Consider the following 15054-nt stretch of genomic DNA (forward strand, 5'->3'; position numbering starts at 1 on the left):
TATATCGCTCCACGCCACTGATATAACAAGAATACCTTTGTTTCTTCCCTACCCTATAACCCATCCCACACAGCCTGCACTTTAGGATACACACCAACCATCACGTGAACAAAACGTGAGAGACTGCCGATCACATGACCTCTGGTTGCCTAGGCGACAACAATTAAGGATATCGTCTTTGAGTACAAAGGCCACGTGGATGAGAAACTACATTTTGCACCCAAATTGCCCTTCAGTCCTGCGAAATCATTGTCGGGGAATCACAGCACCGAGAGGGACGACTGTTGCATACTGTTTCTGTCATGTTACGATTGTAGTACGTGCTACTTTCTATCGTTTAAGTTCACGACAAGTTTCCACATGTAGGACACGTTAAACATTTTTCAGAGATCCGGCAATTTCTCACGTTTTGCTGAGCTTTCAGAAGAGACTTGGCAAGTAGTAAACAGGTTTCAACTTGTCTAACGGAGACATTTAGACTGTAAATGGCCCATGTTAAGGCAGCCATCTGATTCATGATCTAACTTTTGCTCTGTGCATGTCTAAAAACTTTGCAACAGTTTCAAGTATATGTCGAAATGTGTTTGGTGCTAGAAACTTATGTCATTGCGACTGTGCGGTTGTTTTTAGTTTTAATCTAAGCATGGCTGTGAAAATATGCCATCCTTTCTACAAAATCATTTATCTTAAGTTACAGAGCCTCTAGTGTTACCCTGGGAAAAAAAGGCTAAGCCACACCGGTGCCAATATAAAACCAACCAAGTGAAAGTGATAGAAATGTTGTCGCTTTAGTAGTTTACGCCCTGCCAAAATGTTAAGATCTTTTTTTCCAATGTTTTATATTATAGGAACCATTGTCACAAACTGGTCTGCAACGTAGAGTGTGAACACAGCACCATTGGAAGTTTGGACCCACTAGAACACACGAACAACGTGTGAAGTTACGCACGATTTCATTTCCTGCTGTTTGGAGTCACACTTAGTGATTTCTCTACTCCGTTAACAGCAAGAAAAGAGACCATTTTTTAATCTTCACGAGTGTTTACTTTTTACATCAAAAAGTGCAGCAAGTGGCAAAATGTGCAGGGAAAGTTTGGACCTAGGTTTCTACTTAGCAAGTCTCTAGAAGGAAAGCCCTTCTTTTTTTACACACATTTTCATAGCACATCCTACTACTGACTGTGCCACCCCAACCAACTTCCTAACCCAACTACATGTATAGAACTCACTTTACACAGACACTGAAGGAAACGGTTCAGCTTCAACCTACACCCAGAGGGGACGATATGTGCATCATCATCACTCCCACTCCCCTACGTCTGAGAGTGTGCCGGTCCGTCACCATACATAACTGACTACACCTAAGGACCCCAGCACTCTCCTGTAGGGATGGGCAGGGTGGCTGCTAATCTCCAAGCAGATCCTACAACGGCATAAGATAGTAACAAACTGGCGAAGGAGTGTAGTCAGCGAAAAGGTGTCCATTTGCCTTGTAGAAAAGTCGGCTAGGACAAAGGCTATTAACATCCAATTGTTTCCCAATCAAACTGTACTTGCAGTGTAGGTGCTAATTGCCCTCCTTCCTGTTTGGTGCTAACTTCCAACTGGGACATGCGCTGGTCACAGACTTTGTCCCAGCGCAAGTCGCTCGTAAAATCATTAGCACATGGCCACAGGGAGGAGCCGCAACACCATTGTTGAATAGAAATGCTCCTCCCTGTTTCAGTGCCAGCAGATCCCCGGTAGCGAAACACACCCCTAAGCCGGCTTCACTCCTCTGCCAGCTTTTGATACTATCTTATGCTACCGTAGGATCTGCTTGGAGCGAAACACACTCCTAGGCCGGCTCCTCCCCTCTGCCAGCTTTCGATACTATCTTATGCTACGGTAGGATGTGCCTGGAGATTAGGTGGCTGCAGTGTGGAGTGAGGTTGGGTGGTTAGTAGGCGGGAGCCTGGTAGTCGGGCTGGGGCTGGTTTCCCGGGTCCTGGAAGGGCTGCTGCTGGTAGCCAGGGTCCTGGCCCGGCTCGGGGTACGCTGGGTATGGAGAAGCGCCGGGGATCTGGGGGTCGGGCTCGTAGCTGGGGGCGAAGGCCTGGTCCCAACCCTGCTGGTAGCGCCTGATGGCCAGGAACGTCAGCCCGGACTAGGGAGGCAAAATTGGTACATTTTATTTATTCTTCTTCTTCAAAAACATTTCATTGAAAACATGCAAGGGTAAAAATACCACAATCCTGTCACAATGTTTCCATACTGATCACTATGTTGGTAGCGCCTGACAGCCAGGAACGTCAGCCCGGACTAGGGAGGCAAAATTGGTACTGTTTGTTCTTCCATTCTTCAAAAACATTTCATTCATCAACATGCAAGGGTAACGATACCACAACCCTGTCACAATTTTTCAAAACAGAACACATATCAACTAGGCTTAGGCCTACATCACATTTCCAAACCGAGGCCCGGTCAGGCAGCTTTAGGGGGGAAAAAGTATGATATAAAGTACACCAAACTATCAAGACATAAAGAGAATAGTCATGTTTAGGGGTGGGAACCGGTTCAGGTCCAGGTCCGTTTCATGTCCAAGTCCGGACCTGAACCTGGACCTAAATCGGTATGTGAAAACTTGTGAATGGACGATACTCAAAACAATGGTTCATTTAGTTACAAAGAAATATAATCGACTTCCACTGCCATTTTAAAATCCTACAAGGTTAACTGCCTCTGTAAGATTGACTGTAAAATATGGTAGAAATGACTATAAACTCTACTCTACTTCGCTCTTGGTATTTTCTTCGACCAGTAAGCCCCCAAATGTTTGAATGCCTGATTATATAATCTGTTCATTTTCCTATCGGTCCAACATCCGGTCCACCCAATTTTTTAAGGTCCGTTTTTATCGGACCGGTTTAGTAAGAAAAACCAGTTTGGTACCCACCCCAAGTCATGTTCATTATTTGATTATATTTCTTCATATACAGTTCTATTTTTCGTTTCCACAAACAGCCCGGCCAGGCCCCGGTTTGGAAATGTGACGTTAGCCTTACTTAGTTATGAGCAAAGTTTGTTTGCCCAAAGCTACCCACAATACCACGCATCTCCCAACATGCACTGGGACCTGACTTACCCAGGAGATGATGGAGAAGAAGCTGAACGCGATGGCGGCCTGGGCTGTGCTGTAGTCATGGAAACCCATGGTGTTCAACCAATCAGAGGTCGTCTTGCGCCACATGTCGGTCAGGTAACAGAATCCGACAAACCACAGGAAGGTCCAAAAGCCTGAAGGGAAGGGGGAAGTAGCATCTAATTCTTGTCGATGAAGGTTAGACATCATAGAATCTAGGTAATAATACACGTCAAAAAGCAGTTACTCAAGCAACTGGATATGACTTTGGAAACGACCAGACATCAGTGTCACTAACAAAAGTGGATGTTAACTGAAACATCTGATCGTTTCCAAAATCATAACCGTTTTGTTTCTTTTCGGCATATAATATAATTCTTCATTTGCTAACGGTAAGTAAATAAATTTAGCAACTTTCACGATCACTAGTCAACCTTTGAAAATTTATCATCGGAAGTATTTCATCAATAACCATTTAAGACATGATGTTTGCTCTCACATTTAGAATTCTAATTTTAAAAACACCTTTCTCCCAAACCACTTAGATTGGCGACAGCAATATAAAATTGATTTACAGTAAGTATACGACAAAACACGAGAAAATACAGCCATCTTCAACAAAGTGCTTACCCGAGAACACCATGTCCCCTATCACAATGTACCTACCCGAGAACACCATGTCCCCTATCACAATGTACCTACCCGAGAACACCATGTCCCCTATCACAATGTACCTACCCGAGAACACCATGTCCCCTATCACAATGTACCTACCCGAGAACACCATGTCCCCTATCACAATGTACCTACCCGAGAACACCATGTCCCCTATCACAATGTACCTACCCGAGAACACCATGTCCCCTATCACAATGTACCTACCCGAGAACACCATGTCCCCTATCACAATGTACCTACCCGAGAACACCATGTCCCCTATCACAATGTACCTACCCGAGAACACCATGTCCCCTATCACAATGTACCTACCCGAGAACACCATGTCCCCTATCACAATGTACCTACCCGAGAACACCATGTCCCTTATCACAATGTACCTACCCGAGAACACCATGTCCCCTATCACAATGTACTTGCGCTGCTGGACGCTGCTGAAGTTGTCGAACATGGCGTCGACACAGATGAACAGGACGCACGCCAGGAAAGCGATAACACCGATGCCGATCCCGTAGTGGCAGGCATTCGTATCGTTGTTGTAGATACACGAGTTTTTGATATAGCCAACGGAAGAGATGCAGCCAAACACGATAATGGAAAACACCTGAAGGAAAGGGAAAATTCGATCAGTTAAGGTTATACATATTAATACATTCAAAACTATTAATACTTTCAACTTGATTCTGAGTCATGTTCAGATGCTAAATTCTACTTCTTCTTCGTCATGTCATCACTAAACTTTCCTGCTCCAATACTAAATTCTACTGATTCAGAAGTATTTGAGAAATCAGATTGTGATTCTGTATCCATCTGTGTCCATGAACCAATAAAAGGTTCTTTGCAGTTGTAAATTGCACAGTTAGATGACAGTAACCACAGAAAATCTGGCACAATGTGACTTGCACAAATGGATTGGACTTTGTCAATGGCAAATGAAACTTATTAAAACACATGAAATCTTTGGTACAGGCTATATTGAGAATGACATGCTTCCAAATTTTATGCTTGCCTTACAGTTACCACCTCCAAGGGTAAATAAAAAAAACAATAATCCTAGATCTATAGCGACCCTATTTTTTCAGGACTGAAACAGGAAACACAACATTTTTTTCCTCGGCCTCTTCATGCTATTCCAAATCACACCATACCTATTTGTAACTATAGTAAAGAATGAAGCTCTGATAATTAATTAAGGCAAAAGCTGCATACATTGGATTTTCATATGTCTTTGTCTTTGTAACCAAAGACATATGAAAATCCAATATATGCTGTTTTCTTTCTAATTGTCAGTATTGTTGTATTAAATTGTCAGTATTGTCTAGCATCAAATTATAATTGTTGGTCACCCAAGGATATTAGAAGGCCAAGATAAAGGTCCATCTATACACATGTGCACACAAACTACCTTGCTGTCCCAATACAGGCCAAATGGAGATGGACACTTTGATTGCTGGCCTCCAATCGTGTTCCGTTGAGGGTAATATTTGGGTATCGATTTGTTCTGTGCCAGGAGTGGTTTTGAATGGGGGCTGAAAACGCGTAAATTGGCGAGCCGACAAGAGGAAAATTGCCCCGTAAATTGGTTCCTTTCGGACATGCACATGTGCACTTGGGCGGGAATGGGTCGTTGCGGTTCTAATTGCAATCAGATACACATACATGTAGCAATGTTGGGGATAGCGGCTTATTTATTGGACTCACACCACCTGCAAGGTGGCCGTGAAAATTCGTTAGGGGACTTAATTTCGTGGTAGAAGGAGAAATGAGGCGTTCAACAGTTCAAGGTATTTTGAGTCTTCCACTGACATAGTCAGGTAGCACAGTATGTGTAAGTGGTGACACAATTTCTATCATAAATGTATTTTGCAATTTGCTGTCCTCCATGACAATTTTGGTATTATAATATAATATAAACAACTTAAGATATGCAACAATATAATTTATATTGTTGCATATCTTAATTTGTTTTTTGTCTATAGTATCTATAAATAAGAACAGTTATTATTATCATTATTATTATTATTATCTTAACCCTTCTTCTGTTGGGGTAGCCTTTAGTGTGTATGGATAGTATATAGATTTTGAGTTAGAAATTAGAGCATCGATCATTCAGCCTATTTGTTACCATATGTTATCACTTATTCATAATCATATAGCGATGTCAGTGCTTCTGTTGTGTAAACTACCCAACCTGAAAAAATGACCAGTTCCAGTATAAATATTTAAGTTTTAACAAGGTATGTAGATGTTGTAACAGGTTCTGTTTGACTGTAAACAGGAACTTTACATACCCAACCCTGATATCACATCTATTTCTGTTCAGTCCTTGTCTAGACTATAGTCCAGTACAGCACTTGTATAATTGAAATTTGGTCGTGCATGTGTGATAGTACTTGAAATGTTCCTACATTTCTAAAAAAAAATGCACTTCTAAGTTCTGATGATTTAATACCTGCTTTATGAATGTCTGTATTGAATTTTTGCTATGTAAATATGGGAGGAACATTGGCTTCTGCTTTGGTGACTTGAATGTTCAAATTGAATATATTTTAGTAGAAACAATTTGATATAGAAAAATCTGTAAGTGTAGAACTACATTGCATTATGTGCTCAATTGTGTATTCAAATTTGACTTTTATACAAACACTGATCATGATTCTTAACAACATGCCAGATAGAGGAATTCCGGTTGACTAGCTTGTCATACAGATACTGAACAGGTCATATACATTCGCAAACAAGCGAGGCCTGTTGAATGACCAACAGTACAGCATTAACATTAAACAATCACAGTCAATAACATATATGAATGCTAGCTAGCAGGTGCTGTACAGAAAAATTACTGTAACTAACCTCCTTGCTGTAACAGAAAATGCCTCAGAATAAATGAGATGCGCCTTTTGGATCTGCAAGGCAGGACTGTCTCCAGCTCTGAATTTGTTTCTATCCAACTCATTGTTTGAGAGCCCATATTGTTGATTTTCCTTGTTATATTTCAGCCATACATAGTATGGTGAAATATATTGTATTCGTAATGTTTCTTTCTTTCTTTCTTTCTTTCTTTCTTTCTCCTGTCAAATCTTCAAAGTGATTCATCTCCGCCGTTCCTGGACCGAATGACCTGAAATTCGGCACAGGGGTAGAGTGGGCCAATACCTTGATGCTTTTTTCCCATTTTTTTCATATCTGCCTCTAAAATGATTTTATTGAGATTTTTTGGTCAATTTTAGACCAAAACTGTATATATTGGCCCCTGTACCCTGGTATTACAACCAAATGAGCTGAAATTTGACAGAGATGTGCCTTGATAATGCCCCCATATAAATTCGATAACACTTTTGGTGTACAGTACAACAAAATGCTTATTTTTGTGATTTTTTGACCAATTTTTGACCAAAAAAGGACACTTTTGGCCCCTGTACCCTGGTATTACAACCAAATGAGCTAAAATTTGACAGAGATGTGCCTTGATAATGCCCTCATATAAATTCAATAACACTTTTGGTGTACAGTGCAACAAAATGCTTATTTTTGCGATTTTTTGACCAATTTTTGACCCAAAAAAGAACACTTTTGGCTCCTGTACCTTGGTATTGCAACCGAATGAGCTGAAATTTGACACAGATGTGCCTTGATAATCCCTTCATATAAATTCAATAACACTTTTGGTGTACAGTGCAACAAAATGCTTATTTTTGCGATTTTTGGCCAATTTTTGACCAAAAAAGGACACTTTTGGCTCCTGTACCCTGGTATTACAATTAAATGACCTGAAATTTGGTATAGATAGGCATTAGATACTTGGTAACAAGATTCAAGTAAAATTTTTGACATAAACAACTTTAAAATGATTAATTTTGGCACTTTTCTGTGGGGAAATTTGTTTTCTTTTGGCCTCCTGACGTGACCTTCCGTGACCCCGCACAGAGCCACACCTGTGCGCGTCAGCCGGAGAGTTAATTGAATCAAAGACCTAGCCAATCAGCGAAGAGGAGGCCAAAGGCTAATTAATATTCATAAGCGGGGCCTCATGATCTCGTATATAGCAGTGTTCCTGCCAGGGGGAGCGAAGCCCGCCTAAGGCTCTCGCATTTTAGACTATTCAGAAGGCTTTATATTGTATCAGTTCTTAGGGGCATATCTATGATAATCGCAGCAGTCACTTAACTTCTCTTCAGGAGTTTAGCGTAACACTATTTCAGGTCAAACCGTCAAAGGCAACTAAAAACAAACTTTAACGTTACTGAGTTCAACAGTACTTATAACTTGTTATCCGAAGTTGAAACGCTAGCGATGGTATTTTCGCTGCGCTGTTAGCTCCGTGCGACTGTTGTTGACGGTCTTATAACGGTATATTTTGCACCCCTGTACCCTGGTATGAGTAACATTTGGTATAGATAGGCATAAGATAGTTGGTAAAATGATCCAAGTAAAATTTTTGGCATAAAGTACTGTAAAAGGCTTAATTACAGCACTTTTTTTAGGGGAAATTGGTTTTCTTTCGTTCTCCATGCCATGACCTTTCGGACGTTCACCCCACAGAGCCGACATCTGCACCTGCGTCTAGCCGGCAGGATGAGTTAATTCAATTAATGGTTCAGCCAATCAGCAAAGAGGAAAGCAAAGGCTAATTGATATTCATGAGCGGGACCACACAATACGTTAACTTGAAGACTCAGGCCGTACAGACTTCTCGCCAGGATTTTTTCAAAGCGTCGGACAGGGGTCCGGGGGCCGCCAAATGTCCCTGGCGGGGTCCAGGGGCAGGGCCACTGTGGGGGGGAACCAGGTGGGCGAAGCTCCCCCGGAAGCTCTTGCATTTTAGACTATTGAGAAGGCTTCTTTTATCAGTTTTTTTAGGGCCATATCTACGATAATCGTAGCAGTCACTTACTTCTCTTCAGCAGTTTGACTTTAAAATATTTCTAAAAGCTTCAAAGACAACTAAAACCTCATTAACAACAAACTTTACTTAGCTCAACAGTATACAAAAATATTGCACGGGTTGCCATCCTTAGTTGAAACGCTTATTTATAGCGCTAGTATCTTCGCTGCGCCGTTAGCCGCCGTGCGACTTTTGTTGACGGTCTGATATCCCTACGTCGCCGCCTTGCTGATATTCCCACGGACATGTTTCAAGAAAAATACCCAGCAAAAAACGCTGTTCTGCGTCAAATTCTATTCTATAAAACATGTGGGACTCAGTGTTACAGTCTAAATATTTTGTAGAAGCACCGCTGTAGGAAAGAAGGTCCAAGCAATGTAAAACATCATGTAGCATGAAGTTCGCTGTTAACTGGCACACAGCACATGACTGTTTGAAACTCTAAGTCTAATCAACAGATATAGCCGGCGGTCCTTTGATGAAGTCGGCGAAAGGTGCGTTAGTTAGAAAATCTGTGTTTAGTTTTGATACGTAATTATAAGTTAGACAGTGGCGAGAATGATTATTTTCTCATCAATATTTCTCTTCAGAATTATTTGAACTTAATTGTACATCTAAACAATTGGCTTACCTGTGCAATGTTTATATGATTAATGATCAGTGTACTGAAATCATGTGTAACGTATGGCTCCTAGTCAATAGATCAGCATTTTCTCTATAGTGACCACCTGTCTATAGTGGCCACATTTCTATCACTGGACTGGAACTTGCGAAAACTGCTGTATTTTCTCCAGAGCAAATGTATGTGTTCCTAGTGCTGTTGTTGTTTGACATAAACTTTGAACATTTAAATTGTAAGTAACTTTAAACTGCCAGAGCTTCAGCCCAATAAAACACTCTCAGCGCCAGGGTATGAACAGACTGACCGGACAGACGAAAATAAATCCTCGAACAAGGTTCAATCGTATCTTCCGGGTCTGGCAGGAAGTTATTAAACTAAAATAAGAATAGGCTCGATGGCTGATTGCATACAAAGTAAAACAGTTTAACAGTTTTACAGCTTGAAGAAAACAAACGCTCCTACAGTACCTGCACCTGCTTGATAATTATTAAATCGTATGCCCTACTTGAATAAAAAAAGTTCACTGCAATAATAAATGTACCCACATCACAAGGAGCTTATACTTTTTTAAACTTACACCTAGTTATATTACTGAAAATTGTTAATGACATTACATGAAGTCATTCAGCAATTTTCAGTCATGATGAAAATTTTCTGAATGGAAGGTGTGATTATTGTCATTTTCTGAAAAATAGAAGCAAGCTCTGTTTTTACCTGGAATCAATTCACAATACCAGTCCACTTTGGGGGATAATGTACTGTTAAGAGGATGTTCCATTTTGCGCAGGGGTGATTTGGAACAGTCCAATGTTGCGTGGGAAGGGGTATGGCTGAAATATGCTGTATTTGCTCTTAAGCAAATGTCGGCCTTTCTAGTTAAATATGCCATCTTATGCCTGTGAAAATACATTCTTAACAATTTTATGTCATGATGTGGTTAATATTTTTCGGACGGATGGGGTAATGTTTTCTGTCTCAACAAGCAAAGTTCCGTCCTTGCTGCAATGGCTCCGTGAAATATGTGTACAAAAACCAATACGAGTAACAAAGGCCAATGTGACCTTTCCATTGTAATCCTGTTGGGTAAAGACTTAATTGTTCCAGTGGCCCTGATCATCCCAGTCCCACAGGGAGCGGTTACCAGGTTTGGGGTAATCTGATACTACTTACTGGGGGTGTGATGACACCGGGAAATTAGATTACTTCATGGCAAATTATGCTATAGGATATCTCATTTGCGCATCTTCAATTTCGCTATGTTTTGTTTTTGAGAAAGCTACAAATACTGGGTGGTTCTTGAGAAGTATCAGAGAAAAATTTTGTAACTGTTTGCAGATTTGGGAATCTAGAATGTCCTGTACTCTTGACTTCTGTAAAATACTTTATCAGTTTATGACAAATTATTATGCATGTTCTTTCAACGGAAGGTCACGATGGTGAATTTCTGGCTTGTTTTTCTTATTACCGGTAGGCATGAGAGGTAAGTGGTAATAATTCATCACTGGGATACCTTACAACTGTTTACAGGTTGAGTAATACAACAATGATGCAATCTTGACCTCAGTGAAATACTAAAAATACAAATGATACTGCAATATTGTTATTTTACAGTCACATGATGAATTTTTTATCTTATCTTTATTTTTGTTTCTTATCAGACAGTAACATTACAACGCCCTGAGTGGTGATCATTTATTACAGGGATTTTACCTGTTTTTGCATGATCAGTTCTAAAAGACTCAAGAACAAATACATGTAGGTCCCAAAATGTAGTAAGTTTATTGTTATTATGATGAACTTTCTTCCTTTCTTTTACATATAATATACAATACCAGACAGATACAACTTCTGAATGGTAATATTATAGAAAAACATGATCATTATTATATGTACATCTATTTGTAACCATTTGCAGGTTCAGTCATATAAAATGATGTACTGTTGACCTGTGCAATATGCACCTCTGGCAGGTCCTATGTATTATGAATGGTACGGCCACCAAGGACAAAAGGTGACTGGTGTAACGTTTACTAATCCATCAGAATGGGCAGGACACAGGCAAGGAGCAGAATAAACCTTCCAGTTAGAATATACATACATAATCATACATATAGTAAACATAAATGTACGCATGAACCTATACATTTCAAATGTACAGGTGCATGCGTACATATGTATTTACAATATGTATTGGGAATTACACTGTGTATGCAAAAGAAAATTGAATCAAAATAGATAATGTACTTTGACATAAACCGTTTCAAATTCACTCAATTGTAACTTCTTTTGATCTATACTGAATTGTACGTAGTTATAATCATATACTCCTTTGATTCAAACTGAATTGTAAGACGTTACAATGTCACTGCGGTAAGGTCATTAACATATCAAACATGCACAAAATTCAGTTTGCAGGTGAAGATATTGAATTGTAGATAGGCCGATCCACTGCTAAAAGCTAATTTTCTGTCAAAGTTGACCAGAGGTACATTTAGCAGTACCAGCTACAGCAGTGTCATTCAAGTCAACTTACAAATCATATCATATCTTGGCCTCATATCTCATACTACTGACTGATTTTGGTACTTCTCTTGCTTACAATTTATATTGTGTATAATATAAATGACCTAGGAAGGCATTATAAAGAAACCAATTTGGTTTCGATTTATCAACATTTCAAATATTTGCAGAAGCCAGTGATGTATGTTGTTTATACAGCAACATGATGAAACCAAGGAATGCCGTACCATTAGAGATATGACTAAAAGGCTTCTGATATTGAGTGATGCTTGTGAGTCACAGTGTTATAAACATGGAGTCATACAAGCAAATGATTATTACCGAGGCCCAGTGTCCTTAAAATGGCTAAAACTGGAATACGTGTGTTGTAAATAATTTTTTTATAGCTACAGTAAAAGATAAACAGTGCTAGCATTCTTTTAGCTTCCCCTGCATGTTTCCTGACTGATATCAATATTAACAATAGTTACTAAGCATATCTGTACCAATTTATTTTTCTAATGGTTTGCTCTCTAGCAGATCTTACCATTCCATCTTCCTTGTGTTGAAATCGTCTTAACATAGTGGCTTACAAGTACACATTACAGATGATTTGTAAGCGATGGCAACATAATGCACGATAGTCTTTGTTCTTTTCAAAACAAAAATGACTGTATTCTCATGTCCGTTTCTCCCTGAAGAAACAACAACAACAACAACTTATTTTAAAGAGTGAGAAATATAATGTAAACTGGGAGTGACATAGTCTAACTACCGGTAAGAAGGAGTGGCCCCAGCAATACTAGTACTACACTACATGTAATGTCACCTCCTCGGGCGCCCAAACCTTAACGTCCTAGCGTGACCTAACGTTTGTCAACATCACACCCTAACCTGAGACGACAAAGAATGTCGGCCAGCCAGCCTCCCACACTGGCGAAACAGTGCAAACATTACATGATGTTAACGTTATAACTGGATAGTGAATTTTGAATGTAGTTGGCAAAGACTCCCTATCTTTTAGGTTTAGTTAGTTACACCAACTTGACCAAGGAGCTTTTATATAAAAGCTCCTTGGTTACACTCCATTTCATTTAGCCTCTGTTTTCTTTCATGTGCCAATTAGATTAGAGTATGTAGCACTAATTGTAGTATTTGCTTGATTGATTAAGAGTTGTGAGAGGGAGAGCACACCCTCTACCCTCCACACAGCGTGATAACAGCGGAGTGATGTGCCAGAGCCTTGTGACTCACACCCTTCCACAACGTCATGTGACTCTCCTATTATCAGCTGGCCGATTTTCCGTCCAACATTACGAACACATCAGTAATACACCGCGCCGCAAAATCTCGATATAAACATCAATCGTGCCACAGATTACGATATATTTCCTCGCCGTTGGGGGTTATAGGTCCCAAGGGACGTCCTTTTTGCGTCAGAATAGAAAATTGCGTTCACCTTTCTCACATGACATGGTATTGAAAAGGGATCTCCCTGTGAATAATTTCACAGGTGCACCCCGCCCTCCCATACTGTTCGTAGTGGCTAACAGCGCACTCTGCGCTAACTACAGATAAATATCGTAGAATTTTGAATAATATATTCCCAGTTGTCTCTCGTGAAGGCAGTTAACTTTAATGTTATCAACAGCACACCCGGAAAATGGGCCGTAAAAATTACCTGCGAGAGCCGCAAGGGCGAATCTCGCGGTTGAAAAGAGACAAGGTTGTTGGACAAACTGCCCCTGCGCGCCGCTTAGAACAAGAGATATCGCCGCCACGTAACCTGCGGACAATCTAGGGAAGCTACACTTACCCAGGATATTATTCTGCAGATGACCTGGGGTCTCTTGATGAATTCTACGGGGTCGAAAGCCGCTCCCGCCTTGCCCGCTCCGTACGCACCGCCGCCGTCCATCTTGGATTTGCTGTGCATCATGGGAACGGACGCAACCAAACAAAAGATGTGCATTGCGTCATTGTCACAGGTGGTTTATAAAGTACACATTGAAAGCGGCTTTTTTTTTGGCGACGAAAAATTCGGTGTTTTTATTGGCAACTTTTGAAATAAGGAAATTTGAGATAGCAGACTACGATGTCGTGAAACATACAGAAACTGCTGAGTTCCACCTGGCAGAATATACAGAAACTGCAGTGCGGAAACACGCACACACACACGCACGCACATACACACACACAGAAACACACACGTATGCATGCAAGCGCACACACACACACACTCACATACACACACTCAGACACACACACATATACTTTGAGGGACATGCAAGCCAAAAATAATGCATACTTCAATCTCTTAGCCGAAAAGTAAAAAGCTTTCATCTATCAGAAGCATTTGATGTGGGTATTTCTTCTTCTTCTTAATACTACCCTCCATTTATGGATGCATCACAAGTTGCATCTCATTCTCATGGCATTTCTGGTATAGTAATATTTCTATATTTCAAAAATCTCATGTGAGCTATAATTACTAGCATCTTGAACCAGTTTGAACTTTTTCTAAACATAATGTGACCATACGCTCGTTCACCTTTATCCGAGGGGTAACCTATATCCATTGATAACAGGGTATTTATGGATATCAAGTCGCCGAACGTTGGCCTCGAATTGCAATATTTTCAATACATAAAAACATACTAGATACTGCAGTTTGAAACCACCGTCCGTTGACTTGATCTATGATATCCATAAATGCCATCTTTTCAAAAAGAACGAATATAGGTTACCCCACAGATAAAGGTGAACTAGCATTACATGTCCTTGCATCATACAATAGATGTCAAAAGAGAAGGCTCATACTCAGCCCAATGCAATTGCAACATGCCAGTTAAGTTATAGAGGACATTTCATAAAAGAAATGCTGAGAATTTATTTTGGCTGCAACAAAACTGCTTTTACAATCTCTACTGAAAGCTACGAGGGGTGATCAATAAGTCCTCGGCCTCACCCAGAAGAAATAACGACAACTCAGATTTTTTTTTTTTCGTTTTTGAGGCTACCAACCTCAATTTGCTGAAGACTTTTGTAGCCTTTATAGGAAAGTCGTGTAAAGTGCCTTTCTCAAGGGCACAAGATCGGTGACACGGCGGGGTTTGAACTCAGGACCTGAGTCAAACGTGCTGCCGATTGTGCCACGCGGCCCCACAACTAGATTTCGTAGCCTAGATGTCAAGTATGAAGTCTCTTATGAATGTGTACCAAAATTCAAATCATTGTGATCATTACTTT

The 15054-nt window shown here is 40.3% G+C and overlaps 1 protein-coding gene across 2 annotated transcripts; it reads right to left on the reverse strand.

The window, feature by feature from the left end:
• Nucleotides 1-1793: 1793 nt before the first annotated feature.
• On the reverse strand, nt 1794-13779 carry LOC118429084 (synaptogyrin-1-like). Of its 2 annotated transcripts, XM_035839452.1 has the most exons (4): nt 13622-13779; nt 4184-4403; nt 3125-3276; nt 1817-2146 (listed from the first exon to the last, which is right to left on the reverse strand). In XM_035839452.1, exons 1-4 carry the CDS (start codon nt 13775-13777, stop codon nt 1940-1942), a joined length of 735 nt encoding a protein of 244 aa, XP_035695345.1. In that variant the 5' UTR covers nt 13778-13779; the 3' UTR covers nt 1817-1939. The 2 variants fall into 2 exon arrangements, with proteins under 2 accessions (XP_035695344.1, XP_035695345.1); XM_035839451.1 differs by lacking the exons at nt 4184-4403; nt 13622-13779 and adding an exon at nt 3752-4177 and having other exon boundaries at nt 1794-2146.
• Nucleotides 13780-15054: the final 1275 nt, after the last annotated feature.

Source organism: Branchiostoma floridae, chromosome 13, assembly GCF_000003815.2.
Source record: "Branchiostoma floridae strain S238N-H82 chromosome 13, Bfl_VNyyK, whole genome shotgun sequence".
Taxonomy (NCBI): Eukaryota; Metazoa; Chordata; class Leptocardii; order Amphioxiformes; family Branchiostomatidae; genus Branchiostoma; species Branchiostoma floridae.